Genomic DNA, 18549 nt, shown 5'->3' with positions numbered 1-18549 from the left:
TTAAAGGCTCTGGAGTGGGAGTGAGGCGTGCACGGAAGATGCACAGGAAGCAAGATGAAATGAAACCAGAGGAAATGGCTGCGCTGCGGCTGGGAAGTAAAGGCTGAGCTTTGAAGAGGGGCAGCTCTGGCACCAGACCTTGACCCTGCAGATGATGGTCTCCCTGAACGCCGGGGCTTCTGGATCGAGGCGCGTGGATGGCTGGGAGCTGACCGTGCGGGCTGGCGGTCCTGGGGACCAACATGACTGGGGAAGTGCAGGGTTAGGATTATACTTTACACATGTGACACTGTGCTGAGTTTGGCCTCGAAGGCATTACTGGTGAACTCAGAAAGGGAAGTCTGATGTAGTTGGAAAACTCAAACCTCAGCGCCACTACTATGAGCTGTGATGCTTTGTGAAAATAAATTAACCTCTCGGAACCCTGGTTTCTACTGTGGTAGGCTGAATGATGACACCCCCCACACCCTCCCGAGACGTCCACGTGCTAATCTCTGGAATGTATGAATATGTCACCTTATATGGTAAAACGGACTTTGCACGTGTGATTAAGTTAAGGCTCTTGAGATGGGGAGAATCCTGGGTTGTCCGGGTGGGTCCAGTGTCATCATAGGGTGCTTATGAGAGGAATGCAAGAAAGTGAGAGTGAGAGAGGGGTGTGATGAGGTTGGAATGATGCAAAGAAGGGGCCATGAGCCAAGGATGTGGGAGGCTTCTAGAAGCTGGAGAAGGCAAGGAAGTGGAGTCCCCCTAGAGCTGCCAGAAGGAACATGGCTCTGACGACACCTTGATTTTAACACAGTGGGACCTATAAAGTGCAATGATAATGGTACCCACCTCATAGGTCTGCTGCGACAGTTTAAATAAGACAGTGTATCTAAGGCACTTAACAAAGTGGATGTCAAGTAAATCGTAGATGGTTTTATCATGTGTTTTATAAAGTCATATTATGAGAGCCAGGGCTGGATCCCACATCTGACTTAAAGCACACCCACTACACTGCACTAAGCCAACTTGGCGTGGTTGGAAGTGGCTGCATCTCTTCTTAGAAATTATGGTACAGCATTTTAGGATTGCTGGAACCCAAGGAGATGCTTCTGAGTCCTTTATCCCAGAAGGCTTTGGGGACCCACAGACGTGTGACTGAAGTCCTGTGTTCCAGCTCCGCACAGCCACGATCTTGGTGGCATTTGAAGGGCTGCAGGTGCACCTAAGGCACTCAGGTAATGTGACAGTGGCGAATGAAAAATGTCACCAAGCCGTGTGGCTGTGAAGTAGGCAACTGGCGGGTGTGGATTCCAGAGTAAGAACATGCTCTGTGCTCGTGGACATGGGCATGGATGAATTTGGTCACATGTGAACAGATCAGAGTGACAACAACTGTGGCTGAGGGAAGCCCAAGACCCTTCTTGGTTTCTGTCTTTGTGGAATGTATGTACACGGCCTCCCCACGAGTAGGGGATGAGTGTGATGACATAATGACTAAATTCTGTTCGAACTTGAATTAGTTGTGGTACCACTGGGTGGAACATAGGGGAAGTAATTAGTGAAGGCAAATGGGAAAAGTCCAAAACTGGAATTTTGTTTTTAAGTAACACTGGGCAGAGAACCATTTAGGAATGAAGACAGCATATTTCCCTAGTCCCCTGCACGCAGATCTCATTTTAAGGAAAACAATGAGAAGGTAAATTTTAAGTGGTGTCATAGGAAATGTTAGAAGCTAATGTTACTAATCTGAAAGCTATCGGGGCAAGGAACTATCCAGGTGGTTATGGGGTAGAGATATTGCAGGAACTCTCCACAAACGTCTCAAATTGTTGGTCTTTGAAAATAAGGTCCACGTGCAATGTTCTCTGCAGTGTCATTGTCAAGATAGTTACTAAGTCTATAGCTAGGCATTATCAAGATGGATTCTCATGATGAGTACCTGTCTCCAAGGACCACAGTTGATTATTATTCTGGGGGTCATTTATCATTCTCTCCCTTTCTGTGTCTCTCTCAGTAAATAAAAATGAAAAGTCAAGGTTTGGAAATAATTAAGAAAATGGTTGACCTTGTAGGTAATTATAGGAATTTGCTGCTTTGATTCAGCTTCCTAATATAAATCCTTACTCTGTCTTTGTAAATATTGCGGGCTATTATTTTCTGTGGCTGCACAGCTTTTAATAGTTTGGAATAATAAGTAGTGTGATTTTCTATTTTGGGTGGCACCTCAGCCCCTTCACATTCACCATTTTGATCTCCATGCCGCTGCCTCAGCAGGTTGGTAGGACAGGACAGGACAAACAGTGCAGTTCTGCTGAATTGAGGAGAAACCTAAGGTTCAAAGAGGTGGAATGCTTTACCCAAGCTCATACTTCTAGCCAGCCACAATTTGAATCCAGATCTTCTGATAGCAAGTGTTCGAAGCCCACCATTAGGGCTTGAAATACTTTCATTGAACATACTGCAATCTGGTTTCCCTTCTACCTAACAGCAAATGTTTCAAAAGTAAGAATTCTTTTGGGAAAGTCTGGAAAAGAGGGTTTGAGGTGTTGCAGGAAGGGGGACCCCTTCCAGGGCCTGCCTGAGAGTGGGCCCCTGCCTAACACTCAGAAATGAACTGTCCGAGGAGACACACGTGCTGACAAAGCAAGAGACTTTATTTGGAAGGGGCGCCTGGGCGGAGAGCAGCAGGGTGAGTGAACCCAGGAGGACTGCTCTGCCACGTGGCTCGTGGTCTCAGGTTTTATGGTAATGGGGTTCGTTTCCGGGTTGTCTCTGGCCAGTCATCTTGCTTGGCCCGTAGTTTGACTCAGGGTCCTTCCTGGTGGCGTGCACATCGCTCAGCCAAGATGGATTCCAGAGAGGAAGATCCTGGGAGTTGGTAGGACATATGGACTGGCGTGTCCTCTCTCCTTTTGACTTTTCTGAAATTCTTCTGTTGGTGGTAGCTTGTTAGTTCCGCGTTCCTTACCAGGAGCTCCTGGTGTAAGATAACTCATGCAAGTGGTTACTATGGTGCCTGGCCAGGGGGGGCTGTTTCCGTCAGTGGTTCCCCTAACAGAGGCAGTCGGAGAGAAAGATGCTTTTCAGCCTTCCCAACTTAATTAGCATGGGGGTAGGGGAAATGGGGGCAGACAGAAGAAGGCATTTTACAGGCATGTTGTTTGTGTGTGGGCGCTAAAACATCCGTACACAGAGTCTAGAGTGGAGCCATTCAACGTGGTAGCCACCAGCCCCATGCAGAGATGGAGCCCTTGAAAGCTGGCTCATTTGAATTGAGATGTGCTCCAACTGTCAATTCCACACCAATTCAAGGGCTTCATATAAAAAAGGATGGAAATGACCTCAGTCATTTTCATATTGATTATATGTTGATATATTGGGTTAAATAAAATGTTATTAAAATTAATTCCATGTACTATTTTTAATTTTTAATGCGATTACTGGAAGATGAAAAATCACAAATGTGGCTCACATTTTATTTCTGTTGGATGGCACTGGTCCAGAGGTTTCCTGTTTGGATAAGACTTGGTAGGTGAGGGTAAGTGAGGCCAGGAGTCCAGCTGGGTCTCAAAGAGGACAGAGAGTCCTACAGCAGAGGGCCAGGGGAGAGCTGGTCCACCCTGCCCTAGGGAATGGGGCCTTATTATGCAAGAACATTAAAGAAGCAGCAAGAGCTCTATGTGGCAATTTCAATGGAAACATTTTCACTCCTGAGACCTAGTTTCTTCCTAAACTCCACCCAAGGCAACATGGATTATTGCTTCCTGGAAACTCAACTAGGGGACTTGAAAGTGTCTCATATTAAAAACAGAAAAACCCAAGAAGGAGACAAATAATTATATTTCTAAAAACTTTTAGGACAAATGCTTGCTTGTGAGAAATAATTTTCCTATAAATATTTTATTCCTCCTTTTCTTTCTTTTGTACCCTGGCTGAGGAGTTCCACATGGACACAGGAGATGATGTTCCCCTTGGGAGAGAAGATCAAAGCCTCCCTGGGTCTACTTGCTGTTGAATTCTCCTCACAGTCTTTGCAGCTTCTACCCCCTCCTGCTTGCTGGGCTCTGAGATGAAGTGGGCTCAAACGTTTGGAAAAACAGAGAGAATGCAGGAAAAAAATCCACAGCTACGTAGCATCTAAGCCAGTTGTTTCAGACAGAAAGTTCCAAATCTTGGCTAGAAAGAGAGAAATGTTTACTTTTTTTTGTCTGTGGGAACCTGCCCCTGAACAACCCACTTTGAAAGAGAATGTGTAGTGATATAAATAGCAAGTTAGCCTGATTGATGTAAGATGACCCCAGAAAACAAGGAGCTTATTCAAGTGGGCTTGATAAATATTTTATCAAGAAAAAAAGGAAAAAAAAAAAAAAAGCCAAACAGACAAGACACTAGATAGAGACTTCCTGAGGCTAAGGACTGGGTCTTAATAATTCCTAAATCCTAGAGCTCTGTCCCACACCTGTCCTAGGAGTAGAGCTCAACAGACATTTGTTGGACCACTGGATCCACTCATCAGCTTGTAGGAGACCAGTCAGAGTTCTCCAGGGGGTGAGAAAAGAAAGAAGGAAAGAACAGGCCCTGATTGCTTTGGGATTTGCCTTTCCTTATAGATGTGGGCTCAGATATTTCAGCAGCATAGATTAAGAATGATATAGGAGCATACAACCAAGGACACACAGACAGACAAATGACAAGTGGGGTAAGATGGGCAATGAGCTGCAGTTCTGTGGTTTTTCAATGGGAAAGAAAAAAAAAGGAATTTTAAAACACAGATTTGCAACAAAAATAATACATTTCAAATTGACTAGCCTCTCACGCTTTTCTATGACAGAAGTGAGCCTGTGCATTTAATTGAATTTTTGTGACTCTAAGGCTTTGTTTTTATTTATTTTGTTGCTGGAATGAATATTTATTACAATTATCATTACCCAATTACCTGCTGGGTCCTGGGGGGAGGGAATGTATCCTCTGCCCCTCCCCCATCCATCTTGGAGCTTCCAGTAAAGTCCAGGGGGAGTGCCTAGAGGGGCAGACAGGGCAGGAGTCTTCCAGCAGTTGCTGATGTTCCATTAAAAGGAGTTTGAAAAGGCATTTACCACCCTTCCACATGTTCAAGTTGACATTTAACTTTTAAAATTTAAATATAAATAGTTGCAAAGGATTTTCTTTCCAATGCATTGTGAATAGTATGGGAAAGAAAATTGTCCCGAAACTATCTGTGGCAGAACTTTTTTTGTATGATGTAATTTATAACCCCTTCCGTGAAGTAATTATGATTCTTGATAAAATGCTTGAGTAACTTCCAGATAGACTTTAATGGGATTAAGAAATCCTGAGAAGTTAGGCTTCCCCGTTCACTATCTTAAGACACATCAGTCAGGCTCTGGGCATTCTTTGGTGGTGGGACCACTTTTTTTTCCCTCTGGATTGTCTCTGACAATCCCTGAATTGAGGCCAGTTTGAAATAGAATTTTGACACATACTAATAACACGTTTGTCTGAGAAGTTATTTTAGCAAATGACATTGTACAGATAACTTTGTTGCATCACTTTTTCATTATAGACAGTGGAATCTAAATACCACGACAATAATCACGCATAATACTCAGCATCAATTACATGAAAAAAACAGGAACAAGTTATTTTTTGACCCCAGGAAGTTTTACATTTTCCCTTTTCTTCCCTAAAATTCATATTTCTACCCTCCATTTTATCCTAATACGATATGTCTTACAACTGAAAGTTTAAAATTGGTTAGCCTGTCATAACTTTCTACAACGAAAGTAAACTATGAATTTTTGTGACCATAAGGCTTTACTTTTTTGTTCCTAGGTTGAATAATTAAAATTATTACCCAACTAATAAAAATGTACAAATATATTACACATTTTGATAAACCATTATTAAATCTAAATTTTAAATTTTATTGGAAATACAAGTGTTAATGAGATAAATGGGGCTAGTTTATCATCCTCCCCCTCCCCATCAAGAAGGACAAGTATCTATAAATAGAAATGACCTGTTACTAGAAAGAGCTAAGGTTCACCATCAGACCCATTCTTTGTTTTTTTTTTTCCGGTACGCGGGCCTCTCACCGCTGTGGCCTCTCCCGTTGCAGAGCGCAGGCTCCGGACGCATAGGCTCAGTGGCCATGGCTCACGGGCCCAGCCGCACCGCGGCATGTGGGATCTTCCCGGACTGGGGCACGAACCCACGTCTCCTGCATCGGCAGGTGGACTCTCAACCACTGTGCCACCAGGGAAGCCCTCGTTCTTTGTTTTTATGGATGTAAGCTTCGAGGAGAGCTGTTCACATACCAAGTACGAGGGAGTGGAAGGAGTTTTGTACAGTAATGTTACACAACTCTGGATTTCTGAGTTATATTCTGAAATCATATTAAAATAAAAAAAACCCATATCCTGCCAGCTTGACAGGTGGCTGTCTTGACTAGGTGTTCTTCCACCTTTGTTGAAAGCAACCAATTGGAAAAGTGATTTGCAAAAGGATTCGTTTCCCAGGCATTAGTGTCTGATACAGCCCAAGGATTTCACATCATACTTTTTGGTAACTGAAGGATTTTAAATCCCCAGGACAGTGCCCAGAGGTGTGCAGGTAAATTGGCTCTCTGGAAAAAAAAAAGAAAAAGAAACAAAAGGGGGGGAAAAAAGCTCTATTTTGTATCTTGTGCTCATTTCCATAGTGTAAATACTTCCACCAGGGCTGATTTCAAGCTACCAAACTTGACTTCACTGGAGTTGGGAAGAGACGGGCGTGATTGGCCCCCGTGGCCAGGGCAAGGGAGCCCAGCACAGGGTACAGTGCCTCACAGCCAGATTCCGGGAGGGACAGCTATGTGCGCCTCTGTTTTGTGAGCTGTGACAGATGATTGTGAAAGGGAAGGTGGGAGATGAGAACTGGCCTGACCTCAGGAGTGTTTCACGGAGGACAGTTTAGGACAGAGCATCCCTGGGATGCCAAGAACATTGATTCCTTTAAACACCCCAAGCTTGCTTACCCCTTGCAAATGTGGTGCCCCAAGGCTCCATGTGCAGCCGTTTGAAGACCACTGATTGAGAAGAGAAGCAAGGGCCTGGGAGGCAGCCGGACCACAAGCTCAAATCCTGCCTCTGCAATTCACGAGGTTTGAGGGCTTGGGCATATTAACTTTTATGAGTCTCAGATTTCGCCTATAAAATAGGAGAAGCCAATACCCACCTTCCAAGGTAATAACTGGTGGTGTTACGTGTACAGGGCTGGCAGCCAGCTGCTATCGGAGTCCTTTTAATTGAGTTGAAGGGAAGACCCTTGGAGGGTTGATGCCTTCCTAGGGTAGCAGTATAAGAGGGAAACATAGGTGCCCGGCTATTTAGGATTTCTATGCTCCAAAACAAGTGACTGCTTTGGTTATCTTCTTTTTTAATTAATTTATTTATTTTTGGCTGTGTTGGGTCTTCGTTTCTGTGCGAGGGCTTTCTCTAGTTGCGTTGAGCGGGGGCCACTCTTCATCGCAGTGCGCGGGCCTCTCACTATCGCGGGCTCTCTTGTTGCGGAGCACAGGCTCCAGACGCGCAGGCTCAGTAGTTGTGGCTCACAGGCCTAGTTGCTCCGCGGCATGTGGGATCCTCCCAGACCAGGGCTCGAACCCGTGTCCCCTGCACTGGCAGGCAGATTCTCAACCACTGCGCCACCAGGGAAGCCCCTGCTTTGGTTATCTTAAAACACGCACTTCAAACCAGAATTTTTAGCTTCTGTCTCTCCTTTTTATACCATCTTTCATCTTATGGAACAGAGGTTGGGATCTTCACTTGGTCTGAGGGAGTACACCCGGCAGCAACAATGGAAGTAGAACTCAAGGCTGGTCCACCTTGAACCAAACCAGAAGGGTTAGTAACGAAGAAACAAAACCTTCTTCTAAGGTGGCTTCACCCATTGAGCAATCCCATAGCCTGGCCCCCCCCAGGGCTTCATAACCAGTCAGGCTCCCGGTGGCTCTACTGGCTTGTTAAGAAGGTCTTTGAATGACAGGGCAAAATCACATCACCGCATCACAAACAATTCCAGGGCACAACCGATATCTCACACTGTACTTTATTTTTCTTCACAATATTAACTGGACAAAGAAAGTTGAATGGCAGTGTGGCTTTCCCCAACAATACAAAGAAAATGCCATTATATTTAATGCTGGCCAAGCAGAGACTTACTTTATCTTAACAATCTACACTTATCGTATAGCTTTCTGTGTGTGTGCAGTGTTGCAGGATATCAGCCACCCCTAAGAAGTGTCCATCTTAAAAACAGCCCGTGGAAGGGAGAAGTGTGAACATCTTGATAACAAAAGCTTTCAATACAAAACCACTTTTTATACACTTATTTTTATTGAAAACAAAAATAATCCCAGTAACTCAAAACAAAAGCAAAACTTGGTTGAAAACTTAAGAAGATAGTATAATAAACACAAGCTTCCTCCAAAGAAATGTGATCGGCTATCACTCCTTTAAATGCTACCCCAGAGGCAAAAACTTAATGAAATGAGCTGGCTGGAAGGCTCACTGCAGATTCCCTAAAAGGTTTAGGGACACGGAGTTACTAATATACTATAGTCATATTTAGTAACAATCCCAGGATTTTTTGATTAAGCCTTTCCATCTTCCACAAGTGTTTCTGTCTGCTGAGCTTACCTTGGGACCCAAAACAACCTTGTCATCGATAGGATATATATGGCCTTTCAGTTATTTTTCTGGGGTAGTCATGATGAATTGGGGCAATACCATTCATACTCCATCTGGTTTTCTTTGTGCCCCGTGGGATGCATATTTCATGTTGTCTAAGGCCACTACTATGAGCGCAGACATGGAACAGGATGAATCTTTGGGTAAGGATAAGGAACTTGTATTATTACTTACCCAGTTCAGTCTCACTTTTCTTCTCCCTGTATTGTGCATAATAAGTATTTAGAAATAGATGTCCCTACCAACCGGAAGGTTTTCATTAAATATCCTGTTAGTTAAAATTACAAATTTATTGTTTAAATAGCCATTAGACATGTCCAGGCTTGAAATTAAAATCCTTACCATTGATGGCAGATGTTTAAAAGAGTTTTGGTTCATCTGCATTGCCATACAGAGCTGGACTTTGAGTTGTTCTGTTGTCTCTAGAAGCTAAATTTACCACAGAACTTGAAAATGTTTCTTGTTTGTTGCATAAGGTCCTTCACGGAGGCATCACATTGATCCTAGTGAAGTTTTCACTTGTTTGCATCTCACATCCTACAGTCCTGGCTATTCTGAAAGCCTCCGCACCCTGATCCAATCTTGGGAATGTTTTGCTCATTTGAAAATTCTTCCTCCCAACCCTGCAACAAATGTCCTTTGTCCCATAATAATTAAAAAAAAAAAAATCCCTGGGAAGATTCAAATTGAATAACAATAAAGATCTGATTGGAACCTTCATAAGCTTAACAATGTAGAATTGTATTTCTTAAAAGTGTGTAACCACATTTGTCTGGGCTGCAAAAGACACCACAGAATAAGATCAGAATAGAATTTCAACTGCCTCCCTAATTTCCTTAGAATGGCTTATATTTCAAGCCCTTCCTGTTTTTTTCTGATAGAGGAGGTGTCCATTACTAACTATAAGTGATAAGGAAGTATAAAAACAGCCGCTGCCTTAGAAGTACAGTCGAAATTAGAATTTAAGTTCACATGTATAAGTTCATCATTTTAGCATAAGTTTAATTACAATATAGACAATTTGCAATTCTGTTTATCCCATAGATCCTCGATGCAAAAAACCCAGACGTGTGTTGGGACTGTCCTACATATTTATGTCTAATCCTGATTATTACAACTCCTCTTGATTTATGATCACTTCCTAATTTCCCACATTGGGCCAGGACTAGGTCTTTAAATGATAAGCATAAACATTTTCTAATGAAATAAAGTCAAATCTTAATGGAAGGTCATATCTGAATAGACAGAGATAAGTGAGCTGGGGCAGAGGCTGTTGGTTTTTGGCTTGAACTATAGCAAAGTGCTTCCTTCATTCGAAATGTGACTTTAAGCCACATCTTAAGCCTGCAAAATCTGAGATGAGCTGTTTGCTGCAGAAGATACGAGCTGTCATTTTGATCTCTCTTTCGGGCTGTCTGTGCGGCGAGGGCCTGGGAGGACCCAGGAGGTTCTTGGGTGCTTTTCTCCTTGTGGCTTTTTTTAGAGCCCTCGACCTCCATTTGGAAAGTGCACGTGCTCTATTGAACCCTGACCTGGGCCAACATGTGCACCACGGTGATGGTAATTCAGGTGTGAATCCCTCCTCCACACCTGTTAGGTAGGAATGGGTCTCTGCTGTCCAACTGCAAAGTAATTGAGACAATGCAAAAAAGGAGGAGAAAAAAATGACTAGTTGAGGCTTTTATATACATTCATTGCTTCTAACATGTTTTTAACAACAAGAAAAATGCAACTTCAGCTACTCTTAGAGAGAGTGTAGCCACAATACTGTACAGTTCTGGGGTCAGGTGGCCGGGAACATTTATCATTAAAACCAGATAATGTAACCCCACAGCAAAAGGAAACCAGTCAGAAATTAGCCCCTGTGACCTTTTTTATATATACATTTTTAGAACACTCTGCAAATCCCAGCTTGAACAGTAACAACAACAACTACAAAAGACAAACAGGCTTTATGTTAAAAATGTCCGTGTTCTTCATGGTTACTTCTAAAGCAGCTTGGAGGATCTCGCCACTTGGAGTGTACTGCAAACCGACTCCATTAGAATGATCTTGGCAGGATAGCAGCACAGAATTTGATATTCCATATTCCTCACTTTTGACAATGTAAACCTTTCATAAGATAATATTTTGCTTAAAAATTAGAATCATTCAAAGGTCTGATCGTCCTGTTCCCTGAGGCCCGCCAGGGAGGTCTGGCTTCATACCACGGGTTTCTTGCTTTCTCCGTCTGGGGCGTAAGTGCCACTGCATTTCAGGAAGGACCTGAGGACGGCCACGGAGAAAGGCCCTATGGAAGGAGGGTGGGAGGGCTCCAGACAGGTCTCCGTGGAAACGGGCACGGAAACCATCTCTAAAGGGCAAACCATCGGAGCCAGAATTTAATCCCCTGGTCATCTTCCATCTGGCTTTCCAGCCGAATGAACCTCATGGGTTTAACCAAACATGTATGCAATCCTAAATGATGTGAGTTAAATTCTGATTTGGCCAAGGACAAGTAAACCTAAGCAACTAGGTCAAAGGGACAACAGATACGTCCCTCACAATAAATAATTCTGTTGACATGGAAGTGGACGTAACTCGGTTCAAGCAAAGTGGCTGGGTGGCCAGCATGCTCCAGGTTTTCTCACGTAGCTGAGACCCAGGGCTTATCTCACCTCCTCAGAAATGCTTTTAAAGAATTAAGAGCCAAAAATCTCAAATGGAAAAAATGATCATTTTTGCTAACAAATAGTGTAGAGGCCATAACTAAATACAGTTTTTTAAAAAGATGCTGAGATGCATGTAATCTTTTTTTTTAAAGCAGCTTTCGAAATATCAACCACAGCATTAAACATTGAACATAAGTACATTCCAAAGTTAATACAGATAAATGGTATATAATGCAATAATGCCACAGTTATTCCACGTATGTCTCAAGGCTGATTCTAAACTTGAAAAAATATTTCTAGTTTATGAGCTGGAGATTTCACTTCTTTTGCTACTTCTCTAGCGTTTTCCAGCACTGATTTTTTTTTTTTTTCTTTTTTAACGCCCCAGGATGTACAGATAATCCTCACATTCCACACCTGGAACTTTTTCCCCCCCTCCGTCAGGTTTTTCAAATAAAACCAAACTACAATGACAAGATAATGTTTTACATCGTAATTCCACAGACATAGGTCAGTTAATCCATTTTAACGCTTCCTTTAGGATTTATGACCCTCCCCAAAGTCTTTAAAATCTTGCTTTAAGCTGCACAGGCAGGCTGGCAGCCGCGCAGCCAAGGCGCACGCAAGCGTTTCCCTTGGGGGGCGGGCTCCTCAGCCATCGCCACCTCCCTCCGCGAGCAAAGGCGCAGTGCCTGTTTCCTTCCCTCCACAGTGATCAACGCCCGAAGAGCCTTGGCTCCCGGGTTCCACGCTCCGCGTGGAGAGGCGTCTAACCAGGGGGCCCCAGGGTAGCAGGACCAGGCCTCCTGCCGTCTTTCCTTGCCCGCGCGATTCTGAGCTCCGTCAGCTTCCAGACATTCGCAGACCACACTGCTCTGTTTAAAAGCCCTCGAGCAGGCCAGCGAGTGGCCAGGCTGGGTTCCAGGACGAGGTCTCCGAGCTGGGGCAAGGCAGAGCAGACCGCGGCCTCTTGGGAAAAGCAGGCACTTGTGGCGGCCTGATGCTTCCTGATGCCGAAGAAGTCACCGAAACGTTCGCTTCCTCGCATTCCAGAGGATTCTGTTTCATACACAGGCAGCGCCAGTATTTGGAGGGGGAGCGTATCCAAAATATATGAATATACACGTCGGGGCTTAAGGTACTGGATGATATTGTATAAATTGCTAAAATGCTTCTCGGCACAATTGGTAGCTTAAAAAAATACTTTCCTATGGTTTAAGGGCATTTTTCCCGTCACTGTCCTTCGGGGTGGAGATCTTGGCGAACACGAAGTCCATCTGAAGTTTCCGATGGTTTTCTTCCAACCGGGTGTGTACCATATGCAGAGTGCCTGTTCTTCAGGCCAGGGAAGAATGGTCTCCCCTCCAAGGACCTTCCCTCTATTAAGAACACAGCCTCCAGGGCAAAAAAAAAAAAAAAAAAAAAAAAAAAGGCAAAGAAAGCGAACACCTTCTTCCTAACCTCCAGCAGCCAGAAACCCGGCTTCTGGAACAGTCAAGTCCTTTGTCAATTTGTTTGCTTTTCAGATGGTGAGTCAGTTGGGCCAACAACATGGAACAGAAATCCATGTTTATAGGCACAGGAGACCAGGTGGAGCCATCCAGGTGGGGCTTAGTAATTAGCAGTAGGGTTTCCAAAGACATGTTCAATGGGACTGTCTTAAATAAATAAATCTTATTTTTCTTAATAATGTAAAAAATAAATTGTATTTCCCTTTGGCAGTAAGTAGCTGATTCGACGTTGAGCCTGAAAGCTGTTTTTTCGTTGGTGGTGGTGGTTTGTTTTTGTTTTTAAGAGATCACAGCTTCGCTTCATGGTACATCAGTGACAATGCATATTATTTCTACTGCTTTAGTGAACCTTTTGCATATGTGTTTGTGGCCGGCTTGTGGACTTCACTTATGGCCCAGATAGGCACCCAGGGTGATGCAAGCTCCCACCAGGGCCAGACTGAGCAGTGCCTTCAGAGACAGCCAGGAGAAATCAAACAGAGGCCGCATGCTGGGACCGTACAGCTCCACAAAGGCATCCTGCAGTGGGAAGAGGAGGGAAGAAAAAGAATATTAGAGCGGCACAGACAGAATGCCAGATGACAGGGAGAAAGGCATCTGAAGTGCCTGGGCACCTTCAGGAGGGTGAGGGGAAAGGTCAAACGCACTTTGGGGGCAATGATTTCAGACCCACTCTTTTCACTTTCATTCAGGAAATATTTTTTGAGACCCTACTTATGTACCAGACACTGTAGAGATACAGCAGTGAATGAAATAGGCTAAAAGCACAAAAGCTTTGACCCAGTGGAGTAGGATAGACAGTAAACACAACTACATGTTTCATATAGTGTATTAGAGAGTGGTAGGTGCTAAGGGAAAAGATAAAACAGCAAAGTCAGTTAGAAATACGGGAGGCTTTGCAATTTTAGCTAGCATGACCATTTGTAAAAATAATTAAAAAAAAAAAAAACCAACTACTCCTTTATTGAGTGCTTGCTATATAAACAGATGCCTGACATGCATTATTTTGTTTATCCTTCATACCCATCTTATGGATTCATTTTCTTTGTTCTTGTGCTGTAGGAAAAAAGCTGAGACTGTTGAATGCTCATTTCTTAGATTTGTTGGGGAGGATTAGATTCCATGTTTGGGCCCAATGAGTATTTGGACAACTCTAAATATATCTGAATATATAAAGCAGTAAATGAAATGTTCCCTTGGTGTGATTAATCAGGCATGAAGAGGAAAACAAGATGTAGCTCCAGTTAGGCCCTTCACGATGGGAGACAGCAGCACACGGAGATGTCCAGCATCACTGTGTGGGGGAGGGTCTGACGATGTTTACTGTGTTTTTGTCTGTTTGGGGCAAGTACTGCAGTAGAGGGACCAGGTATCATCTGTCTCCCCAGGGCTATGTGTGGTCTTCATACATGTAGGTGTTTGAGAAATGTTTGTTCAATTAAAGAGTGAAGTTTTCTGAAGTCGAACATTGGTTAGAATTCTGTGTTTGGCCTGATACTTCACCTAGATGCTTACTCGGCCTTCTTGAAATTATTCCTTTTGTATACAGAAACCTCTGGACATTTTGCAGTAGTCTCTAGAGTTTAAGGCGTCATTAGGGAATATTCTCATGTTATTGAATATAAACTTACACAATTGTTTTTCATGACTGCATAGTATTCCACAATATATGTTTATATATCGATATCTATGCTGTACTTTATTTAACCAGTTCTTTATTTGGGTTGTTTTAAACTTCTGCTCTCATAAACAACATTATGATACAGCTTTAGACATAAATTCTTGTCTACTTGAATCTTTTAGACAGATTCCCAGAGGTGAACTCAGTTGACCAATCATCAGAATTGCCCCCCACAGTCACGAAAGGTTTGTGTGGAGCCATCCTCACTGGTTGCCCTGTGACCAGTGGCACCTTTTACAAAAGGCAAACAAGAGGGAATTCCCTGGCAGTCCAGTGGGTGGGACCCGGCACTTTCACTGCCGAGGACGTGCGTTCAAACCCTGGTCGGGGAACTAAGATCCTGCAAGCTGCAAGGTGTAGCCAAAAAAAGAAAAAAAAAAAAAAAAGGGCAGACATGGGTTTAGGGCAGTGGGTCTCACTGCGGTGGTCTTGTCCCCCAGGGGACATTTGGCAATGCCTAGAAACATTTTTGGTAGTCATGGTCTGGGATGGGCATGCTGTCCGCATCTAATGGGTAGAAGCCAGGGATGCTGTTCAGTATCCACAAGGTGCCGGACAGCCCTTACCACAAAGAATTATCCACCCCAAAGCGCCAACAGTGCTGAGGCTGAGGAGCCCTGCGAAGAAAGGTTTGGAAGAAACTCTGTAATCACGGCCCAAGGAAGACCCAGTGGTCCACCTAGTGTGTCAATAGCTTTGGTCGAATTAGTACAAGATTACTTAGTCTAGACAAATAACTGCTCCCCATGAGTGAGCTATACCTTCAGATGTACTGGATTAACTTTTACCAGGAGAGGGCGCAAGGGTTTTCTTCTTTCTTAATCTATTGTTAACATTTTCAAAGTTTGAGCCTTAGCAAGCAAGGCAGTAGACATAAATGAAATATGTGCTTAGTGCCCTTAGCGCAAAGCTGAGCTAACACTCACGGCTGTTTGTCAAGACACCTCCTGCCTTCCCTACATGTAAGTGGGATAAATGGGGCAGAAAGGGGTCAGGACCTATTTAGAGAAACTGCCTCTTGCAAAGTGCATCTCAGGATCCCACAGACACAGCAGCAAACGTCTAACAGCCCTCCCCTCTGTGCTGTTCTCCCTGAGGGATGGGCAGGCCGGAACCCGCAGGAGCCCAGCCAAAGGGCACCCCAAATTCCTCAGAGTACCAACACTGGGCAGTATGCAATTTGGCTTGATGTTGAGAGGGTCAGTGGTTGGACCCAGCATCCCTTTAGTTATCAATGGAGTTTTCTGTGGCAGAATATGAAACAGGCTAAGGCCTAGGCCATCTGACCTTTCCAGACCAGGAACCATCCTGGGAAAGTGGAGGAAGCAGCGACGAACTCAGGCTGCTTTGCCTGGTGCACAGTACCAGCAGGAGAAGAAACGCCTCTCCAAATACCCCCAACTCTCTGGGGCCAGAATAATTCCCTCTCCCGAGACCTAGCCCCTCACATTAATAACTATGCTTCTAATGGACCTCATGGCCCATTTCTGATGTACACTATAAAGAAAAAAATCATTTCTAAAGTGGAATGAGCTAAAGACGCATCTCTTAACCCAAAGAATGAGCACAGAGACGATGACGCAGCCCCAGGGATCTGGGAATTAGCTCTGAACTCGGGGGACAGGGTCTGGGTGAAATCCCAGTTTGACATTTTATTGCTTATGACCTTGAACAAATTACCCCACCCTGAGCTTCATTTATTTCACCCATAAAATTGGTTGTTGTGAAGATAAACGTAGGTGACTGAAGCCATTTGTAAATGTGGCCCAGAGTGTGAACTCGTGGAAACAGTACCTTGTTCTCTGGCCTGTCTTCTTGCTAACCTGCTTCATCCCTGCTAACACTGCCCTTCCCTCCAGATGGTCTACCGAGCCTGCTAACTTCCAGGAACAATTTCCTAGCTCCCTCTAAAGTGTCAGCTTTCGGTTCTGAAGATGTTTGGTGATTTCTATAGAAACTGTGAATTCAAACGTACCTGTCATGTGTTCTGCTGGTAACACACGCCCAACTCTACTTCCTCGTAAATTATTAAGTCAGGTTGTAGGGCTGAGGGGCGTTCTTTAAACCCCCCGAGATGGAATCTGGCTCCTACGGTTTGCCCATCTGTGATTCTAAAGTGCAGAGCAGACCCTGTTGTTTCAGGACTGAAGATCCTAAAGCTACTTTCATGGAGAGTCTTCTTGCTTTTTCAAACATCCTGATTAGGGTGATTTCCGAAGTCTGTTTGAACAGTCTGTCATTATTTGTTTAAGTTTGAAAGCTGTTTTAAATAAACACATGCTCATTTTATGTATTAAAAGCAACAAAGAGGGAAAAAGAAAACCTGGGCCATCGTCATGTGATTCAGACAAAATCCCAGCCTATATATTCAGAAGGCACGGCAGCCCTTGCTCATGTCAGGACTGGCAAGGGCTCTGCCTGACCTCAGGGATGGGCACAGCAAGTCCCCAGGGAAGGGTCCTTTCTCCTGTTGGCCTCTCACATCATAGAGAAGGCAGGCAGTGCCCCAGCTCTGCGTGCTCTTTTGCAGACAGCTTCCCCACAAACTACAAATTCAGAGGCCACAGATGGTCTGAGTCTGAGTTCCACCCAGGGCTGGCATCAGTGGGGCAGGGTGGCCAACATCCCAACCCCGGACCCTGGCTGCAGGGTTGGAAGTAAGCCAGGGAGATGTGGACGGGACAGACGGATGGGAATAGACCAGACTCAAGACTCCTAAGCCAGGGAAAGTTGGGGGGAGGCGGTAAAAGTATCATCCCTCCTGCATTGGGACCACTCTCACCCGCTTCTCCCTCTTCCTCCCTCCCTCCCTCCCTCCCTTCCTTCCTTCCTTTCCCCTCTTCCTCTATTTCTCTCTCTCTCCTGCCCCCCTCCCCGACACAGACACACATATACAGGTCCCTCAAGGCAGCCCACCCTCCAAAATTTTCCTTTCCCCTTCAGAATCCTTCAAAAAGTTTCGTTTAAACCTGATTCCAAATAAAATGAGACTTAAAAACGAATCAGATTGGCAAAAACTGAAAAAGAATACTGAGTTCTGCTGAAAAGGATGGGGTAGGGATGGGGGTGGGAGCCCCAGATACTCTTACACAACTGATAGACTCCCAGGTACAGGTAAATGGAGAGACCTTTCATATTTGGCAATGCGCAGCAAAAGCTTTAAAAATATTGTCGTTTTGTTAGTAATTCTACTTCTAGTTATTTATCTTGAAAAAATTAATAAAACCTGAAAACAAAAATATCTGAAAATATGATAATGGAATATGGGTCGGTCACTAAAAATTATACCCTATATTTATTGGCAAGGAGAGATATTCTCAACATAACACTGAGTGAAACAGGTAACAACGAAACCAACGTCCGCAAGTCCAGGCCCCTGGCTCCATGCTGGCTCTCATTGCTCCTTGCACCGTGGGGAAATTTAATGTGGTCTTAGTTGGCTATAGACAAATCAGGACTTCAGCTACGTTCCACAATCTTTGAGCTGACTTCTGTGGATACATTATATCATCATGGGAGACCCTAAGCGGGGGAAGTCATCCCGCTATCAAAGAGCTTCCAATCTAGAGAGGGGATGCCTCTTTGTGCACAGTGAACTAAACTAAATGGAGGCGTGCTGCCATTTTCTACCCTGCACAGAGCAGAAGGTCCTGTCGGCAGAACCAAAAGAAAATCAGATGGTGCTAACAGGAAACTGAACACTGCTATCAAATGCCTTTGATATTTTCTATTTGTCATGGCTTTATCATTTTGTCTCCATGGGGATCACCTCCCTCGTGACAACCTGAGGGCAAGGGTTAGAAAACAGAAAAGACGGTGGACTTCCCTGGTGGCGCAGTGGTTAAGAATCTGCCTGCCAATGCAGGGGGCACGGGTTCGAGCCCTGGTCCGGGAAGAGCCCACATGCCGCAGAGCAACTAAGCCCGTGAGCCACAACTATTTAGACTGCGTGCCACAACTACTGAAGCCCGTGAACCTAGAGCCCGTGC

The 18549-nt window shown here is 44.3% G+C and overlaps 1 protein-coding gene across 2 annotated transcripts in view; it reads right to left on the bottom strand.

Moving 5' to 3' along the window:
* Positions 1–8060: 8060 nt before the first annotated feature.
* The window catches only part of BCL2 (BCL2 apoptosis regulator), a 182447-nt gene continuing 171958 nt past the window's right edge, over positions 8061–18549 (bottom strand). The window contains exon 3 of one of the 2 annotated variants that reach the window (XM_024754835.1): positions 8061–13398. In XM_024754835.1, the coding sequence (XP_024610603.1) occupies positions 13264–13398 (135 nt within the window). In that variant the 3' untranslated portion in view covers positions 8061–13263. The remainder of the gene's footprint in view (positions 13399–18549) is intronic. The other variant, XM_024754836.1, reaches the window with a different exon arrangement.

The sequence above is a fragment of the Neophocaena asiaeorientalis genome, unplaced genomic scaffold (genome assembly GCF_003031525.2).
Source record: "Neophocaena asiaeorientalis asiaeorientalis breed wild unplaced genomic scaffold, Neophocaena_asiaeorientalis_V1.1 scaffold124, whole genome shotgun sequence".
In the NCBI taxonomy this organism is placed as follows: domain Eukaryota; kingdom Metazoa; phylum Chordata; class Mammalia; order Artiodactyla; family Phocoenidae; genus Neophocaena; species Neophocaena asiaeorientalis.
This window is presented reverse-complemented; position numbering and strand designations above follow the sequence as displayed.